The sequence below is a fragment of the Acinonyx jubatus genome, chromosome D1 (assembly GCF_027475565.1).
Source record: "Acinonyx jubatus isolate Ajub_Pintada_27869175 chromosome D1, VMU_Ajub_asm_v1.0, whole genome shotgun sequence".
NCBI lineage: Eukaryota > Metazoa > Chordata > Mammalia > Carnivora > Felidae > Acinonyx > Acinonyx jubatus.
In genome coordinates, this window is record NC_069390.1 from 57,139,039 (window position 1) to 57,164,718 (window position 25,680).

At 43.5% G+C, this 25,680-nt stretch overlaps 1 protein-coding gene and 2 pseudogenes across 1 annotated transcript; all 3 read right to left on the minus strand.

Moving 5' to 3' along the window:
• Positions 1–323: 323 nt before the first annotated feature.
• On the minus strand, positions 324–1,264 carry LOC106978007 (olfactory receptor 2AT4-like; annotated as a pseudogene).
• Positions 1,265–6,072: 4,808 nt separating this feature from the next.
• On the minus strand, positions 6,073–7,044 carry LOC106977999 (olfactory receptor 2AT4). The gene has a single exon (XM_015075609.3). The coding sequence runs from the start codon at positions 7,042–7,044 to the stop codon at positions 6,073–6,075; it is 972 nt and encodes a 323-aa protein (XP_014931095.2).
• Positions 7,045–23,524: 16,480 nt separating this feature from the next.
• Positions 23,525–24,663, minus strand: LOC106977997 (olfactory receptor 2AT4-like; annotated as a pseudogene).
• Positions 24,664–25,680: the final 1,017 nt, after the last annotated feature.

Here is a 25,680-nt window from a genome sequence, read left to right on the forward strand (position 1 = left end):
GTTCAAGCCCTGCTTTGGGCTCTGTGCTAGCAGATCAGAGCCTGGAGCCTGCTTCAGATTCTGTGTCTCCCTCTCTCTGACCCCACCCATGCTCCACCTCTCTCTCTCTCTCTCTCTCTCTCAAAAATAAATTAACATTTAAAAAAATTTTTAATTGAATAGAAAAAGCCTATACATTTTATCTGTGAATTAAGGAAAGAAAATCATTATATTATTACAACGGAGGAGGAACAATTAAGACTGTATTTTGAGAATTATTGTTCTATCTGGCTATCTGAATTGTCTACTTTTCCCTCTATTGTTATTGACATTTGTGAGTAGAATCAGGGTTCCCCAGCATTCTTTGGGTCCTGGGGACATTCCGTTCTGGTGATGGCTGCTTTGACATTCTTGTTCCTCAGCATAGATGAGAGGATTGAGGACAGGTGTGAGAATAGCATATACCACATTGCCCATGATGTGGAAGTCGAGTGGCAGGTTAGCGCTGTAGGCCACATAGGCTATGGCAATGGATAAGCAGTAGGTGCCAACCACCAGGAGGTGGGAGCTGTAGGTGGAGAAGACTTCTGAGCATCCTTCTCGGGAGCTGATGTGAAGCACCGAGGCCAGGATGTGGGCATAGGAGAGAAGCACCAGGACAAGGGGCAGGAAGGATACTGCCATGGCGATACAGAAGCCCATGAGAGCCTGGGGCTAAGCAGGAGGCCTAGACCACAGCCAGGTGGTCACAGAAGCAGTGATAGATGTGAGCAGTGTTGTCAAAAGCCATGTGGGAAGTCTGCACCACCACTGGGGTGGGCAGGAGGAGGGCAGTGAGCCAGACACAGGCTGCCAGTGCAGCATTGGTCTGTGGAGTCATGAGGACAGGGTAGTGGAGTGGGTGGCAGACAGCCACATAGCGGTCATAGGCCATGACCACCAGGATGAAGGCTTCTGAGCAGGAGAAGCTATGGAAGAGGTACATCTGCAGGAAGCAGGCAGGGAAGCTGAGGAAGCAGTCCCCCAGTAAGAGGAGGGACAGTATCTTGGAGATGGTGGTGAAAAGGATGTGCAAGGCTGAGAGATTGATCAGGAAGAAGTACATGGGCATGTGGAGGCTGGGCTCTGCCACCACAGCCACCAGGATCAGGGCATTTCCGAGTAAGTAGAGTAGGAGAAAGACAAAGAAGATAGGAAGAAAGAAAGATTTGGGTAGAGATGGAATTCCCACCAGGTAGAAGATGGTTGAGGAGTCCTCTGATCCATTATAGGCTCTAGTCTCCATGGTGGGTTAATCTGGATGCCAAGGAAGTGGATAGGGGAAACATCTGGGAACCAGGCATATCTGGAAACCAGAACAATCAGTGATTCTGGAATGATAATTATGTGATGGTTACTATATAATTAAGGAAACCCTCTTTTCTTTTATAGTAAAGTATGGAAAAATATCTACAATATACAAAACCATGTGTTACATGCTGGGTATATAGTAGACAGTTGAATAAGACAGAGACAGTCTCCAATGTCATAGAGCTAATTCTAGTGGTAGAGACATTAAGCAATGAATCACACAATTATTTAATGTTTATTTATTTTTGAGGGGAAGAGCGAGAGAGAGAGAGAGAGAGAGAGAGAGAGAGAGAGAGAGAGGGAAGGGGAGGGGCAGAGAGAGATGGAGACACAGAATCCGAAGCAGGCTCCAGGCTCTGAGCTGTTGACACAGAGCCTGACTCAGGGCTCAAACTCACAGACCATGAGATCATGACCTGAGCTGAAGTTGGATGCTTAATCCACTGAGCCACCCAGGCACCCCTGAATCACATAATTTAATTGTAGTTGGGTTAAGTGTTATGGAAGAACTGGTTCTCTTTCCCATGTCCCATATCATCCTTTTTGGGGATAACAGATCTCTTAAACCATGTCCTTAAGCTCCTTTTTCTTTTGGCATTTGCTTTTTTAATGTTTATTTTATTGTTTATTTTTTTCTGAGAGAGAGAGAGAGAGAGAGAGAGTGAGCACAAGTGGGGGAGGGGCAGAGAGAGAGGGAGAGACAGAATTCGAAGCAGGCTCCAGGCTCTGAGCTGTCAGCACAGAGCCCCACGTGGGGCTCAAACTCACAAACCATGAGATCCTGACCTGAGCCGAAGTCGGACACTTAACGAACTGGGCCACCCAGGCGCCCCAGCATTTGCTTTAAGTTTTTAAAAAGTAACATCTTTGGGGCACCTGCATAACTCAGTTGGCTGAGCATCTGACTCGTGATTTCAGCTCAGGTCATGATCTCATGATTCGTGGGATCAAGTCCTGAGTCAGGCTCTGTGCTGAGCCTGCTTGGGATTCTCTCTCTCTCTCTCTCTCTCTCTCTCTCTCTCTCTCTCTCTCCTGCAAAATAAATAAATAAACTGTTAAATTAATTAATTAATTAAAAATAAAAAGTGACATCTTTGTTACCAAGTTGCTAGGGAGAACTGATTTCTCCAAGGTTTATAGCAACATGCTGTCTTCCCACCATAATTACTAACCAGGGAATCGCTCCTTTCTCTCTCAGCCGCTTGGTGCAGTGGTTCTGCCTGTCTCCATATCCTGTCTCTGGGTGTGGGGCTCTTTGTTAGGTTACAGTGAAGGGAAATGCTGAAAATACTCTTGATGGGAAGAATCATTCCTGAGTCGGAACAGAGTGGATTCTCCCGCAATTGGGCAGCAACAAAGAATCCAAGACAATATCTGTGTGACTCCATTGAACTTACCTTCCCACTGGCTGCCTCAGCTCAGCAGGTGCTCCTGTTTAACCATTGCATGCCCCCTGCCCCCCGCCCCCCACCCAGCAGGCTGACTCGTGCCTGGGCAGAAGTTGTCATGTGCCCTGGGAGGCATTGTCCATAAGGAGAAACTGGTTTGCAGTAGCAGCTCAAAGGAAAAAAGAATCCCTTTCAGAGGAATCAGAAGGGAATGTTTTCAAGCCACAGATCTGGGGGGTTGAGCTAAAAGAAATACTGATTCACCCTCCACTTTGGACTAAGCAACCCTGAGAAATCCATGTTGATAACTGGTATTCCTGTCTGGTTGATCCTGGTGACTCCATGAGTGGTGTCCCCATGATTTTTCTGGAGTCACTTCTAAATTCTCTCTCTTCTTAAAACACCTCTTTAATGTTTATTTATTTTTTGAGGGACAGAGAGAGACAGAGCATGAGCAGAGGAGGGGCAGAGAGACAGGGAGACACAGAATCCGAAGCAGGCTCCAGGCTCTGAGCTGTTAGCACAGAGCCTGACGACATGGGGCTCAAACTCTTGAACCATGAGATCATGACCTGAGCTGAAGCAAAGATGCTTAACCGACTGAACCACCCAGATGCCCCTCTTCTTAAAACACCTCTCATGCGTAAGACCACCAATATGAAAACTGGAAAAAACACTTTTATTTTCAAGTCCCACCACTTCCCCCCACAGGCCAGAGACTGAGCACAGAAAGGGCAGGTGCTTTCCCAGGTGCCACAGGCAAGTTGCAAAGCCCCCACCAGAGCTCAGGCCTTTGTTTCCCAAAACAGGACTCTTTCTTCTATGCCTTGTTTCCTGGAGATCCAGAAGTTCAACTTTTCATAGGGAGAAAAATACTAGGACTAAGGTTTTCTATTTCCCTTTTTGTTTTTTTTCATTGATAACAGATAAATCTATATTTCATATTTTTAAATGTTTACTTTATTTTTGAGAGAGAGAAAGAGAGAAAGAGCGTGCAAGTGAGGGAGAGGCAGAAAGAGGGGGACAGGGGATCCGAAGCAGGCTCCTGCGCTAACAGCAGAGAGCTTGATGCAGGGCTCAAACCCATGAACTGTGAGATCATGACCTGATCGCGATGCTTAACCAACTGAACCACCCAAGCACTCTATATTTCAAATTTTTATCTGAGTTCTATATGGTGAGTGCTAAATCAAGACCTGGTATCTGTCAATTCAAAGCCGCCTTTGAAATGTTCCAGAAGTCAGACCCAAGGATCTAGCAAAAGGGTGAAAATTCTTTGTCCCAAATTGAGAGGGCTATCCCTTGATATCTAACCCCATCCTGAGATGATAGCCCACTGGGATTTTCTCAGACCCAAATGGATGTAAACTGCATTGCCCTGGGCACCTTTGTCCTCAGGCAGCTGTGGCTGACAGTCCCAGATGAGGCAGAGTAGGGTATCAGAGAGGTAGGAACACAGAGAGCCAAGGCCAGAGGGGTCCTAAGGGGCCATTAACTCCAGCTGTTTTCTCTTCCCTCCTCTGCTCCACTGCTGTGCAAATGGAAGCACAGATGCTATGACCTGGGAGGACAGGTGGCACGTGGCTTCTCACTGCCACGTGGAGCTGGACTGTCCAACAGGCACACCAGGCAGGTGCTGGGCCACCACCTGGCACCAGCAGTGGCACCAATAATCGTTTCTGAAAGAATTTCGCTTTTGGTATTTCAAAACATTGTTCAACTAGCCCATCCTAGGAAATATCCAAGTTTGACTGGACCCTCTTACACTTAAGTTACAGGTTAGGGTCCTTGTTTTTCTCTGAATTGCACAGTATATCTGAGTGTTGCAGTCGTGTGCTCAGGGCCCAAAAGTTGCTGTTTCTCAGGCAGGGCACAGAACTTGCCCTGGCAGGTGCTCCCTTTCTGCATTGTCCACCAGCCAGTTACAGAGAAGGACAAAAAAATCAGTCACTGGAACACATAACCTGATGCCACACTCACATATATCTTCTCCTCTCATCATCCAAGCCAGCAAGAATCTGAGAGTCCATTCAAGGCCATGGCTGGGGAGGGTGAGAGCAGAAGGTGTTCTGGAGCCAGGCTGCTGCAAAAGACTGAGCCCTACCTGGCAACCAAGAGTGCTGGCTCCTGGACCAGTTCTGCCACCCGCCTGCTATGACTTTGGGCCCCTGAGCCTTGGTTTTCTCATCTGGACAGTGACAGCTTTGGAGGAAAATATCTCTGGGGGGTTTCCAATTCCATGAGCCCTCTTCTGAGGGTCTCTTCTGTGGTTGGCTGATCAGATGGCACAATGGCCCATGCCCCAAAGGGAGAGATCAGGGACTATCTTGCCTCATGAGCACCTGTTGCCAGCTGGGTTCTTTCCCTTCATCTTATCACATGGACCTTAGTGGTCAAGTGTGAGTCAGAAAGGACCTGATTCCAATCCTAGCTCTTATTTCTAGCAGTGTGACCTTAGGCAAGTCACTTCCCCTTCCTAGAGCTCATTTTCCTCACCTGTGACCTCCTGGGTTGTTGTGATGCTTACAGAAAGAACGCTCAGACATCATTTACACAAGCCTAGAACACGTAGGACTCAGGGCTTGCTAGTGTGTCCAGTGGTAGCTGCTATCATCAGCCTTGCTTTCCTGTGGGAAAGCCTTGGTCAAGATTATTTGAATCCCACCCATTAAGTGCACCCCCTTGCCCAGCTCCGCCAGGATATGTGGTCCAAGTTCCCACAGACTACATGTGCACAGTCAACCTGGATCCTGGTTGCCTGTGTCTAGTGTCTTCTTGATCCCTGGTCCTCCTTTATAGGCTCTGGACTACCTACCCTGTTTCCCTATCCCAGCATTCTCTGCCTGTCTTGGAGCACTTTATCCCTAGCCCTACTCACCTGTTAAACCTGGTCCACACTGGTGCTCTTGTTGGGAGGTGAGCCATGGTCCACTAAACCCTCAGCTTTTTGCTTCTAGGCAGGTCTCCTGGGATGCTTCCCCTCAAGATGGTACTCCTGTTGGCACTGTACCCACCACCCTGCAGAGATCAATTCCCTGGCATCTCTTAGAACACATATGAGGGAGGGTAGGATTTGTTCGTAGACTTTGCTGATAATGAGAAGAGCATCATTAACAGTCCTGAAGGACTCAGCACTTTATTCCAATGGTTAGACTTTATTTTCATTAAAAGTTTGACTGAAATCCATGGATGGATCATCTTGTCTACCTGACTTTGCCTGTTGGAAGTGTCTGTTCAGTTGCATTCTCTTTTACTATTCTGTATGCATTAATTTATTTATTCAGCAGTATTTACGGAGTTCCTAATCTGTTCTGGGCATAGTTATTTGGTGTCCTGAGGGCAGAATTAGCTGCATCTAAAGCTCAAGGGCTCTTATCCCGGACTGGGTCTTGAGAGATGTGATTTTCGTAATGGCTGCCTTGACATCCTTGTTTCTCAGAGTGTAAATGAGAGGGTTGAGGATTGGTGTGAGAATAGAATATGCTACGTTGCCCATGATGTGGAAGTCGAGCGGCAAGTCAGCCCTGTAGGCCACATAGGCTATGGCAATGGATGAATAGTAGGTGCCAACCACCAGGAGGTGGGAGCTGCAGGTGGAGAAGGCTTTTGAGCGTCCTTCTTGGGAGCTGATGCGAAGCACCGAGGCCAGGATGTGGGCATAGGAAAGAAGCACCAGGAGAAGGGGCAGGAAGGATACCACCATAGCAATACAGAAGCCCATGAGGGTCTGGGGCATGGTGTCAGAGCAGGAAGCCTGAACCAGAGCTAAATGATCACAGAAACAATGGTAGATCTGAGCAATGTTGTTATATGCCATCTGGGAGGTCTTGACTACTGCTGGGATGGGCAGGAGGAGGGCGGTAAGCCAGGCACAGGCTGCCAGTGAAGCATTGGTCTGTGGGGTCATGTGGACAGGGTAGTGCAGTGGGCGGCAGATAGCCACATAGCGGTCATAGGCCATGACCACCAAGATGAAGGCTTCTGAACATGTGAAGCCTTGGAAGAGGTACATTTGCAATAAGCAAGCAGGGAAGCTGAGGAAGTGGTCTCCAAGCAGGAATAAGGACAGCATCTTGGGGACAGTGGTTGTGGTGAAGAGAATGTCCAGAGTAGAGAGATTGATCAGGAAGAAGTACATGGGCTTGTGGAGGCTGGGCTCTGCCACCACAGCCACCAGGATCAGGGCATTTCCCATAAGGATGAGAAGATAGAAGAGGAGGAAAATAAAAAAAATAGGGAGGAAGAAGGTCTCTGGCAAAGAGGGGATTCCCACCAGATAGAAGACTGGTGATCCATCCACTGATCCATTACAAGTTGTGGCCTCCATAGTAAGGCAGATCTGGATTTCTGGGGGATAGGCAGCTGGAACATCTGGACAATGGAATATCTGGAAATCATAGAAACAAAGGATTCTGGAATGAGATTTTATAATGTTAATATAAATGTATATATATACATATATACATATATATATATGTATATATATATAGTAAATATAATCACAATTATTTACAACCAACTCTAGAAGACTGACGGTAGGCTGTGGTGTTGATTTCTACCATGTGAATCCAAAATTCCTACCTTTATTCTTTGGACAAATATTAATTACTACTTAACTAATAACCTACCAAATGGAAATCATTACGCTTATATTCAGGTGATACAGTGGTGAAAGTATAGAAGGCAGGCAAAATTCCTACCTTCTTAGAGTTTACATTTTACTGGCAAAGTCGGATCTAAACAGTTGATTATTGAATTATAATTGTGAAAAGTACTTGGAAAGATTTCTTCTGACCTTCATCTTAGGTTCCATGTTGTTTGGTTTGGGATGTCAGATCTCCCAAATCAAGTCCTTAAGCTTGTGTTTCTTCTTTTGCACTCACTCAAAGTTCTACCATCTTGCTTTGTAAGGGCTGCTTTCTCCAAGCTTTCTGCAACATGCTGCTGCTCACATACTTATTAAACCTATTTCTTGCTTGTATGCCTTGACCAGTGGTTCTTCCATATACCTCTTTAGCTATGTGTCTGGACCTCTACTCCTGTATAGGATATAATAGGTCGTGAAAGCCCAACACTTGTGCTGCAACAACTAGGAAAACCTGGATAAATTACACAAATCACACTTTTTTAAAAATAATAAGTTAGAGAAACATGGCTACAATAAGGACGAGATGAATAGAACTCCAGGGAGGAGGGCCCTCCAAGTGAACGGTCAATCGCCAGCTCTTTTCTTCTCTGGGAATATTTGATCTGGGGACCATTGTGCAGCTTAGACTTGGCCCAGGCAGAGGGACGCAGATGAGAGAAGGAAAGCTCAGCAATGCTTTTTGGCAATCAAAAAGGATTTGCAAAACATTGGAAATGTAAAGCACTCTCTAAATGCATAACAAGTTTTCCCTGTGGGACAGCTTCTGAATTTGGGGGCCATACAAAAGAGGCTAGGAAGCTAGACTGAAGGCTTCTAAAAGACAAATCTCACAATGCTTAAGAGGTTAGAGAGAAAGACCCTCCCTTAAATATACAATAGTCTTACCTTAAAACATTTTCAAAATTTTTGAAGCTGTGTGTTTGTGTGTGTGTGTGTGTGCGTGTGTGTGTGTGTGTGTGTGTTGAGAAGGTGGGTGGTAAGCTTGCTAAAGACATAAGTTCAAAACCTCCAAAGGATAGGAACAGATCTTCCACAATCTTTAAGGGCTGAGGAGACAGAGACCAGCCAAGCTATCAACCCAAGGCCCAGGAGAACCAAAGTTAGACTAAATCTTATGAATACTAAAACCAAGCCTAATTCAAGCCTTGATTAGCTCAAGGTGATCAGCCCTTACCCTGTTTCCTACCAAAGGGAGAGGGGTGCCTGGGTGGCTCAGTCAGTTAAGCAGCTGACTTCAGCTCAGGTCATGATTTCACAGTTCATGAGTTCAAGCCCTGTGTCAGGCTCTGTGCTGACATCTCGGAGCCTGGAGCCTGCTTAGATTCTGTGTCTCCCTCTCTCTCTTCTGTCTCTCTCCCACTCACACTCTGTCTCTCTCAGAAAATAAACAAATATTTAAAAAATTAAAATAAATAAATAAAAGCAAGGGAAAAATTGATCTGGTGAAAGATATCATTGAGGGCCTCTATGAACCTATTATAAACATGTTCATCCCATAATAAAAAAATTGTTAGACATGCAAAAAGGCAGGAAAATGTGACCAACAATCAAGAAGACACAGAAGAGGATAGGATTAGAAACCTGGAAAATAGATCAGTAGAAAATATCAAAAGTAAAGCCCAGAGAAAGTTAAAAGAATATATACTATATGATTTAATTAATATTAAATTTATGGACAGGCAAAACTAATTTATAGTGTTATAAATCAAAACAGTGGTTGTCTATGGAGGTGAGGATTGGCAAGTTATAGGCAAAAGTATGCTTCCTGTTGTGATGGAAATGTTCTACATTTCTGTATTGAGTGGAGTGGTGGTTACATGGGTGTTTATGTTTATGAAAACTCATTGAGTCATACACTTAAGATCTGTGAATTACCTTCTGTGTAAATTTTACCTCAATTTCAAAATACAACATGAAGAGATGAGGAGGTAAGACACAGACTTGGAGAAGATATTTCCATATTTTTAATACATATATCAAAGAATGTGTATCCAGCATATATCCATATAAAAGCTTTCCATAAATTAAGAAAAAAAGATAGATGACCCTTCAGAAAAAGGAGCAACAGACTTGAATAGGCATTTCACAAAAGAGAACATCCAAATGACCAAAAAGTATATAAAGAGTGCTCAACATTATTTGTCGTCATAGAAATGTAAATTAAAATAAAATGATACCATTACATACTCACCAGAAAGGCTAAAGTGAAAAGGACTGCCAAGTGTTGGTGAGGTACAGAGCAAGGGGTACTCCAATACATTGCTCATGAGTATGCAGATGATACAACCACTTTGGATAGCTGTTTGGTAAACCTTCTAAAACCTGTGACCCAGGAATTACACATATGGACACAAAGCCAAGAGATAGGACTGCTTGTGTCCACCAAGATACATGCATAAAAATGTGCATTGTTCTAAATATAAATCCAGAAGAATTAAAAACATATGTCACACAAAGACTTGTACATGAATATTCATAGTAGCATTATTTATAATAGTCAAAAAGCAGAACATCCTAAATGCCCATTAGCTAATGAATGGATAAACACAATGCAGTATATTCATGCAATGGAATATTATTCAAAAATGGAATGGAACACTAATCCATGCTACAATGTGGGTAATCTCTGAAAATATTATGTTAAGTGAAAGAAGTCAGATAAAAAAAAGTCACATATTGTATGATTCCATTTGTATGAAATGTCCAGAATAGACAAATCTACAGAGGCAGAAAGATTAGTGATCCCCAGGGACTAGGGAAGGAGAGAATGGGAAGTAACTGCTTAATGGATACGGGGTTTATTTGAGGAGTGATGAAAAGCTACTGGAGTTAGATGGTGGTAATTGTTGAACAACACTGTAAATGCATGGAAAGCCATTGAATTGCACACTTTCAAAGGGTTAAAATCATGAATTTTATGATTGGTGAATTCCGCTTTGATAAAAAATGTTCATTACAGCTTTTACTTATAATCCCCAAATGGAAACAACCCAAATGTCCATTATTAGGAGAATGGACAAATTATGGTATATTCATCCATATTGCGTAGCAAGGAAAAAGGATGAACTATTGTTACATGCAACAAGATGTATGAAGCTCACAGTCCAGTTTCGAATGAGAGAGACCATATCCAAAAGACTACATATTGTATTTAGTTGAAGAACAAAGATAGAAAAAAATTAATCTATAGTGATATAAGTCCTAACAGTGACTAAATTCTGTGGAGGGATTTATTTGACTGGGCTGGGCACAAGGGAATCTTCTGGGTTGCTGGAAATGTGTCATATCTTTAGCTGATCTATCTATATCTATATCTATATCTATATCTATATATCTATGTATCTATACCAATATCTGTGGATGTCTATGATGTCTATATCTTTATCTATATTTACAGCTAGACCTATATCTGTACCTAATATTTGTAGGCTTTATTATACCTGAGTTATACCTTGAATAAACAAGGTATAGCTTTTTGTCCTCCTTCAATGAAAGGAATGGCAGAGGATGCCTTTTTTTGGAGTCACTTCCTAATAGGAGTCAAAGTTACAGGTATACTCTAACCAATGGCAGAACCAGAGATTGGACAGCATTCCTGTGTAATATGATTTTTTCCCTCCCTCCTAGCTGGTACTGCTGCAGAGCAGATGTTCCTGATGAGTCACTTCATGTCCACTAGCCTGTAGGCTTCCCTAGCTCCAGCTAAGGAGGTATTACAGTAAACTAGAAACTTAGGGTCTTAGGAGCCACTGCTGCAGAGAAGAACACTGTATTCTTGTGACAGTGCCAAAGGCACAAGTCCCTACCCCAGAGGCTCCCTTCATCAAGCAAGGGGGGATGTGTGCTTCCAAGCACCCACAGAATTGGAGATCTTCAACTGAGGGGATCTAATGACTCCTCTCATACATTGGGATGTCCCTCTGAATAAACGACCCATGAGCAAATCCATGGTCACATTTATATCATTGCTTTATCAACTCCGATGATTCTAAAACTACTCCCTCCCTGATTTTCCCAGAACTGTCCGGTTTCTCTTATTTGTGACAAAACCTCTCTTATGTCATTAAATCATAAAAATACCAAACCTGGAAATGTCCAGCCAGCTTTCTTCTTTATAGACAAGAAGGTCAAGGGCTTACCCAAGATCACATGGGATCAGTCAGCCACAGAGCTAGGACCAGAACCCAGGCCTCTGACTTCCAGACACAGGCTCTTTCTCTAGATCATCTAGAAGCTTAAGTGTTCATGTGGGAAGAGATTGGGGAAAAGGTTTTCTCTTTTCTTCTCCATTTCTAAGCTGAAATTGTCAGCAACAATCAGAAATTTCAGTTTGTTCTTTAGTCTCTTAAGTGTGATGGGTGGCCTGGTTCCTCATTAGGGAGTGAAGGCTGAATAAACGTCTTTCTGAAAGATGCATGGAACAAACCACTCCATTGTGAATGCTTCCTTGAAAGAAAAAAAAAAGTGTGCTGAAGGTCAGTGCCCCAGTACCCAGCCAGGAAAGCAAACCTGCTGCCCCCAACTAAAAAGAGTTAATTCTCAGCTGACCAGACCACCAGATACAACCTGAGCCACTCACCAGGTTTTCCTCACACCCAAATTGATGCCAACTGCATTTTCCTACATGATGTTATAGCTCAGAGGAATTGACTTTGGATTATCACTGAGTTAAGCTGAATTGTGGTTTGAGGTGTTCAAGTTCAGAGCCATAAATCTATTTGTACCCCTGTCATCCCTCTTCTGTCCCACTTTTATTCAACAATGTGGGTGGGGGTAGGGAGGATGAATTCAGAGTCTGAAGTGGAGTAACAAAGTGTCTTCTCAACATCAACCAACAAGTTCACAGCAAAGACGGGTCTTGAACCCAGTTTTCTGGCTCCTATCCAGTGTTCCTAAGGATTTTTCCTGAGGAAAGATGACTCCCTAGCCTGCCATCCAAAGTCTATCTTCTTGCAGCCTTATTTCTTCTTACTTTGGTCAAATGGCAACTCCTTGCTCTTGCCTTGTTTTTCTGCCTAACTTAGCTCAAATATTCCCTCTTCCAAGAGGCTTGGCTGGGCTTGGCTGTCTTGGGCCCTCTTTTCTGGGCTTTCACAGTTACTGTGCCTTCCTTTGTCATCACTACGATCATACTGGTTTGTCTCTGTCTACTTTGTGTGTCCATGGCTCCATCAGACTGGCAGCCCTGGGAGGGCTGTCATGGAGCCTGATTGTTTCTATTGAAAAGTGAACCCCACCCTTACCAGGAGCTCAGTGCTCCAGAGACAGGAGCCAGAAGGCAGCTTTCCCAGTAGGCCTTCTGTTGCTTGCTGAATCAGACAACCGGAAAGAAGGGGTCGTTAGCAATTAAATAGTTTTAGTTTAACCCTTTTCTTATACACAGAGGGCACACAAAAGGGAGAGTCAGAAACGGGCTGTGATTTGCCCAAGGCCACACAGTAAGTGGGTGACAGAACCAGAACTAGACTATTGGGTGGGGGAGGGGCGGATTATCACCTGGAGCCTCAGCAGAAGCTCTGCCTGCCCTCCAGACTGGGGCCAGAGGCAAGACCAACTGATTTATTTGGTCACCCCAAAGGCACTGAAGCACTTCCCTAAACTTTCATTTTGTCAGAGTGCATCCATGCAACAGATAAAACAGGTGCTTAGGGGGGCAGCTGGGTGGCTCAGTCGGTTAAGCGTCCGACTTCCACTCAGGTCACGTTCTCACGGTCCGGTCTGACGGTCCGGTCTGTGAGTTCGAGCCCCGAGTCGGGCTCTGTGCTGATGGCTCGGAGCCTGGAGCCTGCTTCCAATTCTGTGTCTCGCTCTCTCTCTGCCCCTCCCCCATTCATGCTCTGTCTCTCTCTGTCTCAAAAATAAATAAACATTAAAAAAAAAACAAACAAACGTGCTTAGGTGCCAACTAGATAGGAGCGCTGAAAAAGGTTTTTGACAGAATTTAGTATTTGATAGTTTTCAAAAACACTGGTGTAGCATCATGGTAATAATCAGGAACTTTCTGGACTTCCTTACTTTTATTTTGTAGTTTAGATTGGGGGACTTATTTTGAATATATATCACAGGGGTTTTTTCAGTGCTTAAGGACACCAAAGGTATTGTTAGGGGACATTTCCTTGGTCGGGATTATCTGTGGGCCACGAGTTACAGTGCTGGCAGGGGACAGAGAAGGACAGAAAAACCTATTACTGGAATGTCCAATGTGATGCTGCACTTCACATACACCCTCTCCTCTCATCCTCCAGGCCTGCCAGGGAGTGGTTATGCCCCTTGAACAAAGGAGAAACTGAGGGTCAGTCTGAGGTCAGGGCTGGGGAGGGTGAGAGCAGAAGGAGTTCTGGAGCCAGCCTGCTGCAAAGCACTGAGCCCTGCCTGGCAACCAAGAGTGCTGGCTCCTGGACCAGCTCTGCCACAAGCCTGCTGTGACTTTGGACCCTCGAGCCTCAGTTTTCCCACCTGTAAAAGGAGGGCTTTGGAAGAGATGGTCTCCTCCAGCTCAGCTAGCATTTTGGTGTGTGCCCTCTGTGTTTGGCCCAGTGAGGGGTCAGAATGGCCATCTCGTGCCGCCAGCCTCTAAGGAAGGAAAGCAAGGGCCCTGTGGCATGTTTGATCTTTACAGCCATTGTGTCATTGTGCTTCACTACAACTCCCGAAGCCACACCATCCTCTCACAATATTTCCAGTATCCTCTGTCATTCCCATAGCCGAGGAGGAGCAGGGTATGTGTGCATTACAGAGTTTGTGTTCATTAACTGGAGTTAGAAAGTCCTGGGTTTCAGTTTTGGCTTCAGCACTTTCCACTTTCTCTCTCTGCACTGTAATTCCCTCCTCTGTGACTCATAGTGTTACAGATGCCTCACTAAATATTTCCATTTCCTTCACTGTCATCGACCTTGCCTCTCTGTGAGAAGCTCTCTTACGAGATCATCAGCCTCTTGCTTGTGACTGCATAACCCTGCTTGTCCCATCAGGGTGTCTAGCCCAGGGCCACACAGACCATGTGTGCACACTGGGATCCTGATGTTCACCCATCAGTACATGTCCCTGGGCTCCTCACTGTGGCTGTACACATCCCTGGCCACTCTGAGGCTGTCCGTTCACCCCAGCCTTTGCCTGCTTCTGGACACTCCATCCCCGGCTCAGCTCACCTTCAAGGCTGATCCACCTTGGTGCTTGGTGTCTTCTGTGTAGTCATCACACTTGGCCCTGGGGGAAGAGCCAGGTAGGAGCTGGGCCACGCATGGCCCATTAAACCCTGGAGTCAGGGCCTGCTGGGGCCCCTCCCTCAAGTTTGTTCCCTCTAAGAGACCCCACGCCCGCCAGCTGGGAACAACTTCCTCGGTGGAGCAGGGGACTTGGCCCTGGGCTTTGCAGGTAATGGAAACAACATCATTAACAACCCTCATGGGTCCCAGAACTTTATCAGCAACGGAACAGTTTAATTCTTGTTTTTCCATCAGGCCTCACAACAGCCAGGGAAGACAAGCAGAGCCAGGATTGTCCCTACTATCAGACGTTTGAGGAAACAGATCTAGAGAAGTGAAGTGACTTACTAGCCCAAGGTCACAGGAGTGACAGCTGGTAGAGCTGGGATTTGGACCCAATTCCTGTTGAGTGGTTCAGCAGCACATCAATTAATGGCTGACACCTGAGTTCTTTCCAGTGATGTCACCTTGAACAAATCCCTTAGCCTCACTGGGCCTTTACTTCCTTTCCTGTGAAAAGGGTATATAAAAATGCTGCCTAACCCACAGGCTCCTGGGAAGCTTTCGGTACTTAGCTCAGTGCCTCCCACACAGTAAACCAGTAAGTGAGATCTGAGTTTTGACCAACCAAATTAGTAAAACCCTATTGTGTGATTGGAGCACACTACTCCTCGGGCGCAATGAGGATCTTGGGGGTTCTGTGGGAAGAATGTGAGGTGGGGGTCTGTGCCCTAGCCCCAGCCAGTGCCAGGCCGACCCTTTGTACCTCAGTCTTTCAGATTCCTTCCTTTATCTCCATTGCTTTCAGTTTCTGACTCTTGTCATTCTTTTACTAATCTGTATAAAATTTAAACAATTTTTTAAAATTTCACAAGTAATAAATAGATCCTATTGTAAAATATCTTAATCAATATGGAGATTTATTTATGGAGTAAAAAGTGAATGTTTTCTTCACACCAGCCCTTCCTCATATTTCCTCTCCCCTCCCCTCCCCAGAGGTAATGATTTGGTGTGTTCCTTCCAGATCTTTTCTAAGCATGGGGGGGGGGGGGGGGCGGAGTTGTTTTGTTTTTCTTTTGGGGGGAGGGGGTTGTTTTGTTTTTCTTTTAACATAAATAGAATCATTTTGCTCTTGATGGCATCATTTATATTCCAAATTACTAAGTTTTGGAACCTTTCCATCTGACATACTTCATTCTTTTTATCTGATGTTTGGTATTTCATAATATGGATATGACATAGACTGTTCATTTTCCTGCCAACGAACATCTAGGTTGTGCACAATTATTGCTATTATGAACAATATTATTATTAATGTCCTTTTAACATGAATCTGGGGGATGGGCACCCAGATATTTGTCTCAGATCCTTAGAAGTAGAACTTCTGGGCCAAGCAGCAAGCACATTTTAAAATGGAATAATAATAGGGTGTGCATGTGCAGGGACTGTCCCGGTTTCAAACATAGAGGCTTCAAGACCACGAACCTCAGAAATGACTGAGATGACCTTGCTGCGCCTGATGCTGCTGCCCAGAACAGAGGAAGACCATGCACGAGCGATTCATTTCAGCCCACAGAAAGGACCTGCATAATAGATGTCGACTGTAGATACACAACTGCAGGACGCAAGATTACTAAGCCATTGGCAGCTTGATGGAAACCAAAAGAATGATACAGCAGAGGCTACAGCCCCTTCTGATCTAACCAATGTCACAATGGGACTGAAGATGGTTTTGGAAATTTCTTTGAATAACAAACCAGAACTTTTTGTGCTATTTTGTCCTCTCCAGATCTTCTCCTTCCAACTGAAGAGAGGAATTTTGGTTTGGGATAAATTTATATATGTGGATCTTTGCTTCAGTGCCATAAAGGTAAATGCTGAAGGTTTTTCTGGAGGAGAAGATCTAACCACTCTTAAGTTAAAGGCAAAGAATCCCGCAGAACCACCGGACTGTTAGGTGGATTCTTTTGTTCTGTTCTGTTTTGTTCAGACACTACAGAGCTCCTTAACAAACACCCAGAACCATGGTAGCGTTGTATAGCGACAGATGGTAGCTGCACTTGGGAGCATAGCATAACGTGTAGACTTTGCCAAATCACTATGTTATAACATTGTGTGTTAACTATACTTCAAAAAAAATTTTTTTTTAACCAGGTCTGTACAAAAACAAAACAAAAAACCACCCAGAGCCAGCTTTTGGCAGCATGAGAAGGACTAAGGGCTTTCCAGGATGTCCCCGATGAAACTAAGGAAGGGGCGTGATTTCTTGGAGGGAAGCGGTCACATGGAGCCCAATGGTCAGCAGAACTGCAGTAGGTAGGAGAAAACAAACAAAAACCAAGACTTAGCTTCCTTTTAGGTTCCCAATTTTCTTTTGTTTTACTTACAAAAGTGAGCCCAAAACAGGAGAGCCAAACTGTTGGCTGGGATTTCTTTGTAAAAAGCCAACATTTTAAGACTTACTAGTATAACATCACGGGATAAAATATGATTTACTTCATTACCTCTGAGAAGAAAAGTGTTCTCAGGCTTCTAGGAAATGACAGGCTGTTCTATAGCCATGGTAACACATAGTCCTCAGAACTTGTTTTAAACTTGTTGTATTTTTTTTTTTAATTTTTTTTTCAACGTTTATTTTTGGGACAGAGAGAGACAGAGCATGAACGGGGGAGGGGCAGAGAGAGAGGGAGACACAGAATCGGAAACAGGCTCCAGGCTCCGAGCCGTCAGCCCAGAGCCCAACGCGGGGCTCGAACTCACGGACCCGCGAGATAGTGACTTGGCTGAAGTCGGGCGCTTAACCGACTGCGCCACGCAGGCGCCCCATAAACCTGTTGTATTGTTTAATGACTGCTTCCCACCAGCATGCAAGCTCCTGAAAGCCAGCCAGTTGAAAAATCAGCCACCCAGCAACAGCTTCACTCCAGCAAACCACACTTCCACCACTACATGCAAACCATTCCCTCGATGCTGGCACCCCTGAAGGTCCAGCAGCCTCTAATCTCCGTGTTGTCCACAACCCTGTGTAAGATCAGCTCGCCATGTCGCTCCAAACCAGACTGTGCCATAAATGATAGCATTCCCATGCTTAAGCTAATGATTAGGTTCAGCCTTTTGTTTCTGAGTTGGCGTGGTGGTCTCTTCCTTTAACATTTTGTAATTATTTCTCTTTGGTTCATAGTAATGTTCTCTCTCTCATTTTTTATTTTGGTAATTGGGGATCTTCTCTCTTTTTTCTTAGTCACTCTACCTAAATGTGTGTCAATTGTGTTTGTATTCAAAGAACAAATTTTAGGTTTGTTCTTTCCATTCTCTTTTCATTTATTTCCACTCTAATCTATATTGTTATCTTCTGCCTACTGCTTGCTTTGAATTTAGTTTGCTTTTCTAAGTTCTTTTTTTTAAATTTTTTATGTTTATTTATTTTGGAGAGAGAGAGAGAGCAGGGAAGGTGCAGAGAGAGACAGGAACACAGAATTCGAAGCAGGCTCCATGCTCTGAGCTGTCAGCACAGAGCCTGATGCGGGGCTCGAACCCACAGACGGCAAGATCATAACCTAAGCCAAAGTCGGATGCTTAACGGATGGAGCCACCCAGGTGCCCCTCTTTTATAAGTTCTTAAAGTTAAAAATTAGGCTATTAACTATTGGTTGAAATGGGTGATGGGGATTAAGGATGGCACTTGTTGGGATGAGCACCGGGTGTTGTATGTAAGTGATGAATCACTATATTCTACTCCCAAAACTAACACTACACTATGTGTTAACTAACTGGAATTAAAATAAAAACTTGAAAAAAATAGGCTGTTAATTTGAAATTTTTATTCTTTTTCTAATGAGCATTTCCAGTTCTACATTTTCCTCAAAGCACTTGTTTTAGCTACATCCTATGACTTTTGTATGCTGTGTTTTCATTTTACTTAGCTCAAGATATTTTCCAGTTTTCCTCGTGATTTCTTTCTTGACCCATTGGTTATTCAGGGGTGTGCTCTTTAATTTCCAAATATTTGTGGAAGTAGCGTTCAGTGATAGAGTTTATTATTTTAAAGATAGCACAGAAAAAAATGGGCAGGTTATTTAAAACACATAGGGCTTGAAACCAAAAAATCTAGTTTAGAAATAATGATGGCTTCAAAGTTGAAACTAGACAAGGTAGCACAGACAATTCTCAGAATATATTTGAAGAACACATAAGAGGAAGATAAAAGAGATTAAACTGAACCACGCTGCTGGAAATATAAACAGCCCCAAATAAGAATTTAGCATACTAGGAGCATTTTACTTACCATCAAGAATATATGGAATTAATGCAGAGGAAATGGTATTACCATAAATATCGTTCTTATAATGGAGTCATAATCTCATGACTACCTAAGTATTTTCACCACGTGTAACTGATAAGTGGAGCCAGCTTTAGAGCTTAACCTTGTAATTGAGTTTAGAAGTGATTTAAACTAGCTTTTGAAATCTTAGAATTCATTTTTTAGTGTTTTTTCTTCCTTCTTCTCCCTGTAACATTGAGATATACAATATAGCACATAGTACACTCATGACATATATAGTTACTATATAAATGACCTTATGTCTTTTAGCTGACAGATTTTATTATCTTGACAAGAAGCATAGGTAGCCATTGGTGAGGACAGATAAACGATCAGATTTTTTAAAAAATCAAATCGTTGATGCCTGTAAAACAACTTGGCCTATGTAATTGTCCTAATGATTGGTTAAAAAAAAACAAAAACAAAAACAGAAAAACTCCACTGGGAAGAATCCATAACATTGGGATATCAGTCATACATACCCTGACTCAGGATGAGCCCTGCACCCTTAGGAAAAAGTGAGGTGGATTTTAAGAAAGTATTTTCCTGATGTAGGTGTACCTTATCTGAGCTTAATGTAAAAGGGCTCCACAGACCTTGATTCTGACAGGTCATTCAATATGTCCCTGGTTTGTTCCCTCCTCTCCTCTTCCAGATGACTTTTTCAAACCTTCTCTTCTCTCCATGATCCACAATACCTCTTCCCATTGTCCCTCCAGCAAACAGGAAGGAAATGCATAGAGTCCCTTTGCACACCCGCGCACCTGCCAGCATCCATGCCCACAGTCTGTCTTCCCGCCTATTCCCATGGACTAATTCTTCTTCATGTTCCTACGTAAAGCTGGTCACTCCAGCAATGCCCCCTCCCTCTCTCACCACCCATTTTTTTGCTTACCTTGAACAAAAACTTGATCTCTGCAAACTGTTGATTAAAGTTTCAAAATCAAAGTGCAGAACGGTCTTATAGTATGCTAATGCTACTATTTCCCTAAGGAAGAGATAATATAGCCATATTTATATATTATACATATGTGTGTAAGCATACAGATTTCCTTCTATTAAAATGAGAAAGAAAAAAATATGAATAAAACCAATTTATGTAAAGGGCATGCAAACAGATGGAGGGAGTAGAAATGGAGGGGAGAATTCACTAACGATGCCTTGTTTCATAATTTTGACTTAAAATTATTATCATTGTGACTTTAAAAGTCTATTAAAGACTCTGCTTATTTACTATTTACTATTTGCTATTTACTGAAATTCTCACTCTCTGTTAATGCCCTTGCCTAAATCACATGCTGCATCTTTATCACAATTTTCTAAGGAAGGTTTTCTTCCCTTTAACACATGCAACAAAAATGTCACTGTCTGTGCCATTCACTTTTCTGAGAATGGTCTTCCTTCCTGCCTTTTTGGGGGGCGCTGTAGTTCTGCCCATTCCAGAGACTTTTTTTTTGACCTGTGTGATTCCTGAAGAAAACTGAGTGGCAAAGTCTTTTGGGTTTGATTGTGAACTCCGTTTCTTGACTGAGGGGGTCCAAGCTAAAAATCAACACCCCATGATAGATAGCAACCGGCATGCCACACAGCCTCCTGGCCAGCTCTAGAATGAAACCTCACTTTCTCTGATGGGAGCAGCTCAGGGCTTCCGTTCAATCAATCCACATCCACCATGTTGTTAACTCCATGAGGACTCCCAAACCACACTGTGCTATTTCTGCCCTTGTCTGTCTTCCTCACTAGATATGGTAAACAAATTAAGGGCAGCGACTGTCCTGATTTCTCTCTGCATCTCTAGCTTCTATTAGCATGGTCTAGCACCTTCCAAAGGCTAATTAAAATTTTCTTTAAAAAAATTTTTTTTAATGTTTTATTTATTTTTAAGACAGAGAGAAGACAGAGCATGAGTAGGGATGAGGCAGAGAGAGAGGGAGACACAGAATCTGAAGCAGGCTCCAGGCTCTGAGCTGTGAGCACAGAGCCTGACACGGGGCTCAAACTCACGAACTGTGAGATCATGATCTGAGCTGAAGTCGGATGCTTAACCAACTGAGCCACCCAGGCACCCCGCCAATTAAAATTTTCTTAAGTGAATGGACAAATGGGGAAAATTATATTCAGCAGCTTGATGCTTACTGTGAATGTGAAAACCACCTCAAGTCACCATACCCACGGAAAGACTTAGAGCGAACTTTGAGAAATACTTTGGCAGCCTCTGCCCAATGGAATGATGCCTTGTAAGAGTTTATTATAAAATACAATATTCACATAGAACAAACATATATAAAATCTAATATAGAGTTTAATTGTAAAGTAAACACCATGTCATCACCATCCATGGGAGAATGAAACATTGGCAACACCTCATAAGGCCCCAGGTGCTCCCCCTTGATTACAACCCTCTCCCTCTCTTACAGAAATAACTCTGGGGCACCTGAGTGGCTCATTCGGTTAAGCCCATCTGACTCTCAGTTTCAGCTCAGGTCATGATCTCGTGGTTTGTAAGTTCGAGCCCTGCGTGGAGCTCTGGGCTGGGTCGGGCTCTGTGCTGGTAGCAAGGAGCTTGCTTGGGATCCTCTCTCTGCCCCTCCCGTGCTTGCACATTCTCTCTCACAAAATAAGTAAGCTTAAACAAATAAATAAACAAGATAATTTTTTAAAAAAGAACCCCAGGGGCGCCTGGGTGGCTCAGTTGGTTAAGCATCTGACTTCAGCTCAGGTCATGATCTTACGCTCGGTGAGTTCAAGCCCCTCTTCGGGCTCTGTGCTGACAGCTCAGAGCTGGGAGTCTGCTTCAGATTCTGTGTCTCCCTCTCTCTCTGCCCCTCCCCTGTTCATGCTGTTTGTCTCTCTCTCTCTCTCTCTCTCTCTCTCAAAAGTAAATAAAGATTAAAAAATTTTTAAAAAAAGAACCCCACTTTTCATTTTTATAAGAAATATGCCTTCTCTTCACAATGTATGCCATCTGTATGCATTTATAAAAAAATGTAGTTTAAGATACCAAATGTTTTCACTCATGTGAATCCTGAGAAACTTAACAGAAGACCATGGGGGAGCGGAAGGGGGAAAAAAAAGTTACAGAGAGGGAGGGAGACAAACCATAAGAGACTCTTAAATACTGAGAACAAACTGAGGGTTGAAGGGGGGTTGGAGAGAGGGAAAAGTGGGTGATGGATATTGAGGAGAGCACCTGTTGGGATGAGCATTGGGTGTTGTATGGAAACCAATTTGACAATGAATTATATTTAATATAAAAAAATGTAGTTTAGCCTTGCCTGTCTTTAAACTTTATACAAGTGGCATCATATCATATATATCTTTTTGAGTCATAATTTTTTTGCTCAACACTTTGTGAGATTCCTCATGTTGTCGTGCATATACGTAGTTCATATGTATGCCATATTCTATTGGCATCCAGTGTTACATCTTAGGAAAATTTTACAAGTTATAGAAATGCTGCCATGCCAGATAATAAAGTATGTGGATCTTCAACATGATAAGACAGTGATGAAGTGTTTTCCAAAGTGGTTGTACTTACGAACACTCCCACTATCAAAGTGTGAGGGTTCCATCAACCCATATGCTCCCTATATTGGATATTGTCAGACTTGGACATTTTAACCCATCTGATGGGTTTTCTAGTGGTAACTATTTGTTGTTGTAATTTGCACTTCTCCTGTTACTACTAGGTTGAGTGTGTTTTCTTAGATTTACTGGTCACCTGATTGTGAAGCATCTTGCTAATTTTCCTTATGACTTGACTATTTCTAAAAATTGACCTGAATTAATTCTCTCTGTATTCTGGATGAATCCTGGGTCCTTTCCTTGGTGATATGCATTGCAAATAACTTTTTCTGTTCTGGAGCTCAGCATTCCACTCTCTCTTTGGTGCCTTTTGATGAACAGAAATTCTACATTTTAAAAGCAGTCAAATTTATCATTTTTTTCCCTGGGTCTAGAGTTTTTGAAAAATCTTGCTTAAGAAATACCTCCCTGGGGCGCCTGGGTGGCTCAGTCAGTTAAGCGTTTGACTTTGGCTCGGGTCATGATCTCACAGTTCATTAGTTTAAGCCCCTCACTGGGCTCTGTGCTGACAGCTCAGAGCCTGGAGCCTGCTTTGGATTCTGTGTCTCCCTCTCTCCCTCTCTCTCTGCTCCCCCGCTGCTCGCACTCTCTCTCTCTCTCTCTCAAAAATAATAAAAATAAAAACATTAAAAAAAAGAGAAATACCTCCCCATCCCAAGATGAGAGCTATACTCTTCTATATATTTTTATAGTTTTGCCTTTCATATTTAGATATTTAATGATTATTTAATGCTTGCTTGAGGTAAGGGACAAATTTCATGTGGATACCTGATGGTATTAATACCATTTATTATATGTCCATCTTTCACACCACTCTGCTGTGTCATGTTCATATATTTAAGGATCTGATTCTGGGCTCTCTATTCTGTTCTATTGATCTACATTCTACTCATGTCTTAATAACTAACTTTTCTGTGTTCTCATATTTATTACTAGTTTAGCATTATTATATTAAAAAATCTATTTGATACTTTTATGAGACTGACTCACTGCCCAGCGTGTTAAGAAGGTGATAATTTTGATACTTTTAAGAAAATACTTCTTCTGTTTTATCTGACCTTTTTCTTTCCACAGAAGGGTTGATTTCATAGCCAATATATCATTAATGGAAATGGAAGTCTCAATGGTATATTTTGGGCCCTACTCTAAGGCACTCTTCCCTTCAAAAAACATTTTTGATGACATAATTTATTTTTAGCACACCGGTATCCTGGGAACAAAATTAACTACATCTAAGAATCAAGGGTCCCTCCAATGCCCTGGGTCCCGGGGACATGCCATTCTGGTGATGGCTGCTTTGACATCCTTGTTCCTCAGCGCGTAGATGAGAGGGTTGAGGACAGGTGTGAGAATAGCATATACCACATTGCCCATGATGTGGAAGTCGAGTGGCAGGTTAGCGCTGTAGGCCACATAGGCTATGGCAATGGTAAGTAGTAGGTGCCAACCACCAGGAGATGGGAGCTGTAGATGGAGAAGACTTCTGAGCATCCTTCTCGGGAGCTGATGTGAAGCACCGAGGCCAGGATGTGGGCATAGGAGAGAAGCACCAGGACAAGGGGCAGGAAGGATACTGCCATGGCGATACAGAAGCCCATGAGGCATGGTGTCCGAGCAAGAAGCCTGGACCACAGCCAGGTGGTCACAGAAGCAGTGATAGATGTGAGCAGTGTTGTCAAAAGCCATGTGGGAAGTCTGCACCACTGCTGGGTTGGCCAGGAGGAGGGCAGTGAGCCAGGCACAGGCTGCCAGTGCAGCATTGGTCTGTGGAGTCATGAGGACAGGGTAGTGGAGTGGGTGGCAGACCGCCACATAGCGGTCATAGGCCATGACCACCAGGATGAAGGCTTCTGAGCAGGAGAAGCTATGGAAGAGGTACATCTGCAGGAAGCAGGCAGGGAAGCTGAGGAAGTGGTCCCCAAGTAAGAATAAGGATGACATTTTGGGGACGATGGTTGCAGTAGAATGTCCAAGGCTCAGAGCTGATCAGGAAGAAGTACATGGGCTTGTGGAGGCTGGGCTCTGCCACCACAGCCAACAGGATCAGCCATTTCCCAGCAGGATGAGCAGGTAAATTAAGAGGAAAATCAAGAAGACAGGGAAGAAGAAAGATTCATGCAGAGACAGGATGCCTACCAGATAGAAGACCAGTGAGTAGTTCTCTGATCCATTACAGATGGCTTCCATCAGCACATATCTGGAAACCAGAACAATCAGGGAAACATTAGCTAGAACATTCATCTTTCCCTTTTCAACCATAGATCTCAATCCCAATAGTTTCTTTGAGTCTAGAATTTCATTTCACATCTAAGATGCCCATAATGATGAGGTGTCTAATGAGCAATGCTTGAAAGAGCTGGTCCTGTCTGGGGGAAGAAAAGTGGACACAAACACCTGAAGGGCTGTTAAAGGGCAGCCATGCTTACCAAGAACTAGTGCTAGTGTTAGTAGCTCCAGGAGCCCAGAGTTCAGCCCCACACATGGAATAAGTTTCTTACAGTTAGAACTATCCCATTAGGTACAAATTTGGCCTGAAAATTAGTAGATTCCATATAACTAGAGGTATGCAGGCTGGGGGCTTTTTGGCTGAAATGCTACAGAGAGGTTTTAATATCTGGGTAAGAGCTAGATTACAAAACTTTTATGCAGCCTTCTAACCCTAGATCCATTGGTTCTTAAAAAAAAAAAAAGTAACATAAGTGAATCACATCAATCAGATTGTGGAGTTTCGTGGGCAGACATATTCCATCCAAGAGAATAAGTCTTGGGAAGCATCCATTTCAGTTCAAATGTCAATTAAAAGTCAAGTAGCTATTTTGTTAGTTCAGTAGCTCCTTTAAGGCTGTCTTGTGTGGTAGCCTACCTCCTGCCACCGTGGGTGAAGGAACATTCTGGGTATGAAATGTGGATGAGCCCCTCATTGGATTTTGCTCTCTGTCAGTACTAGAATCTTGAGTGCAGTCATTTGTCACAAGCCCATCCGGTCCAGAGATATCTACATAGCAGCTCCTGGTGGAGTTCTTTAACCTGAGACCTCGTAAGGACAATGGGATCACTGGTTGATAATGACAAAGCAAGGGCCTGGGTGACTCAGTCACTTGAGCATCTGACTTTGGCTCAGGTTGTGATCTCATGGTTGGTGAATTGGAGTCCTGTATCAGGTTCCCTGTTGCTAGTGTGGAGCCTGCTTGGGATCCTCTCCTC

Excerpts from the sequence above, each read along its gene's own strand:
- LOC106977999 (XM_015075609.3), bottom strand. The coding sequence starts at position 7,044 with ATGGAGGCCACAACTTGTAATGGATCAGTGGATGGATCACCAGTCTTC.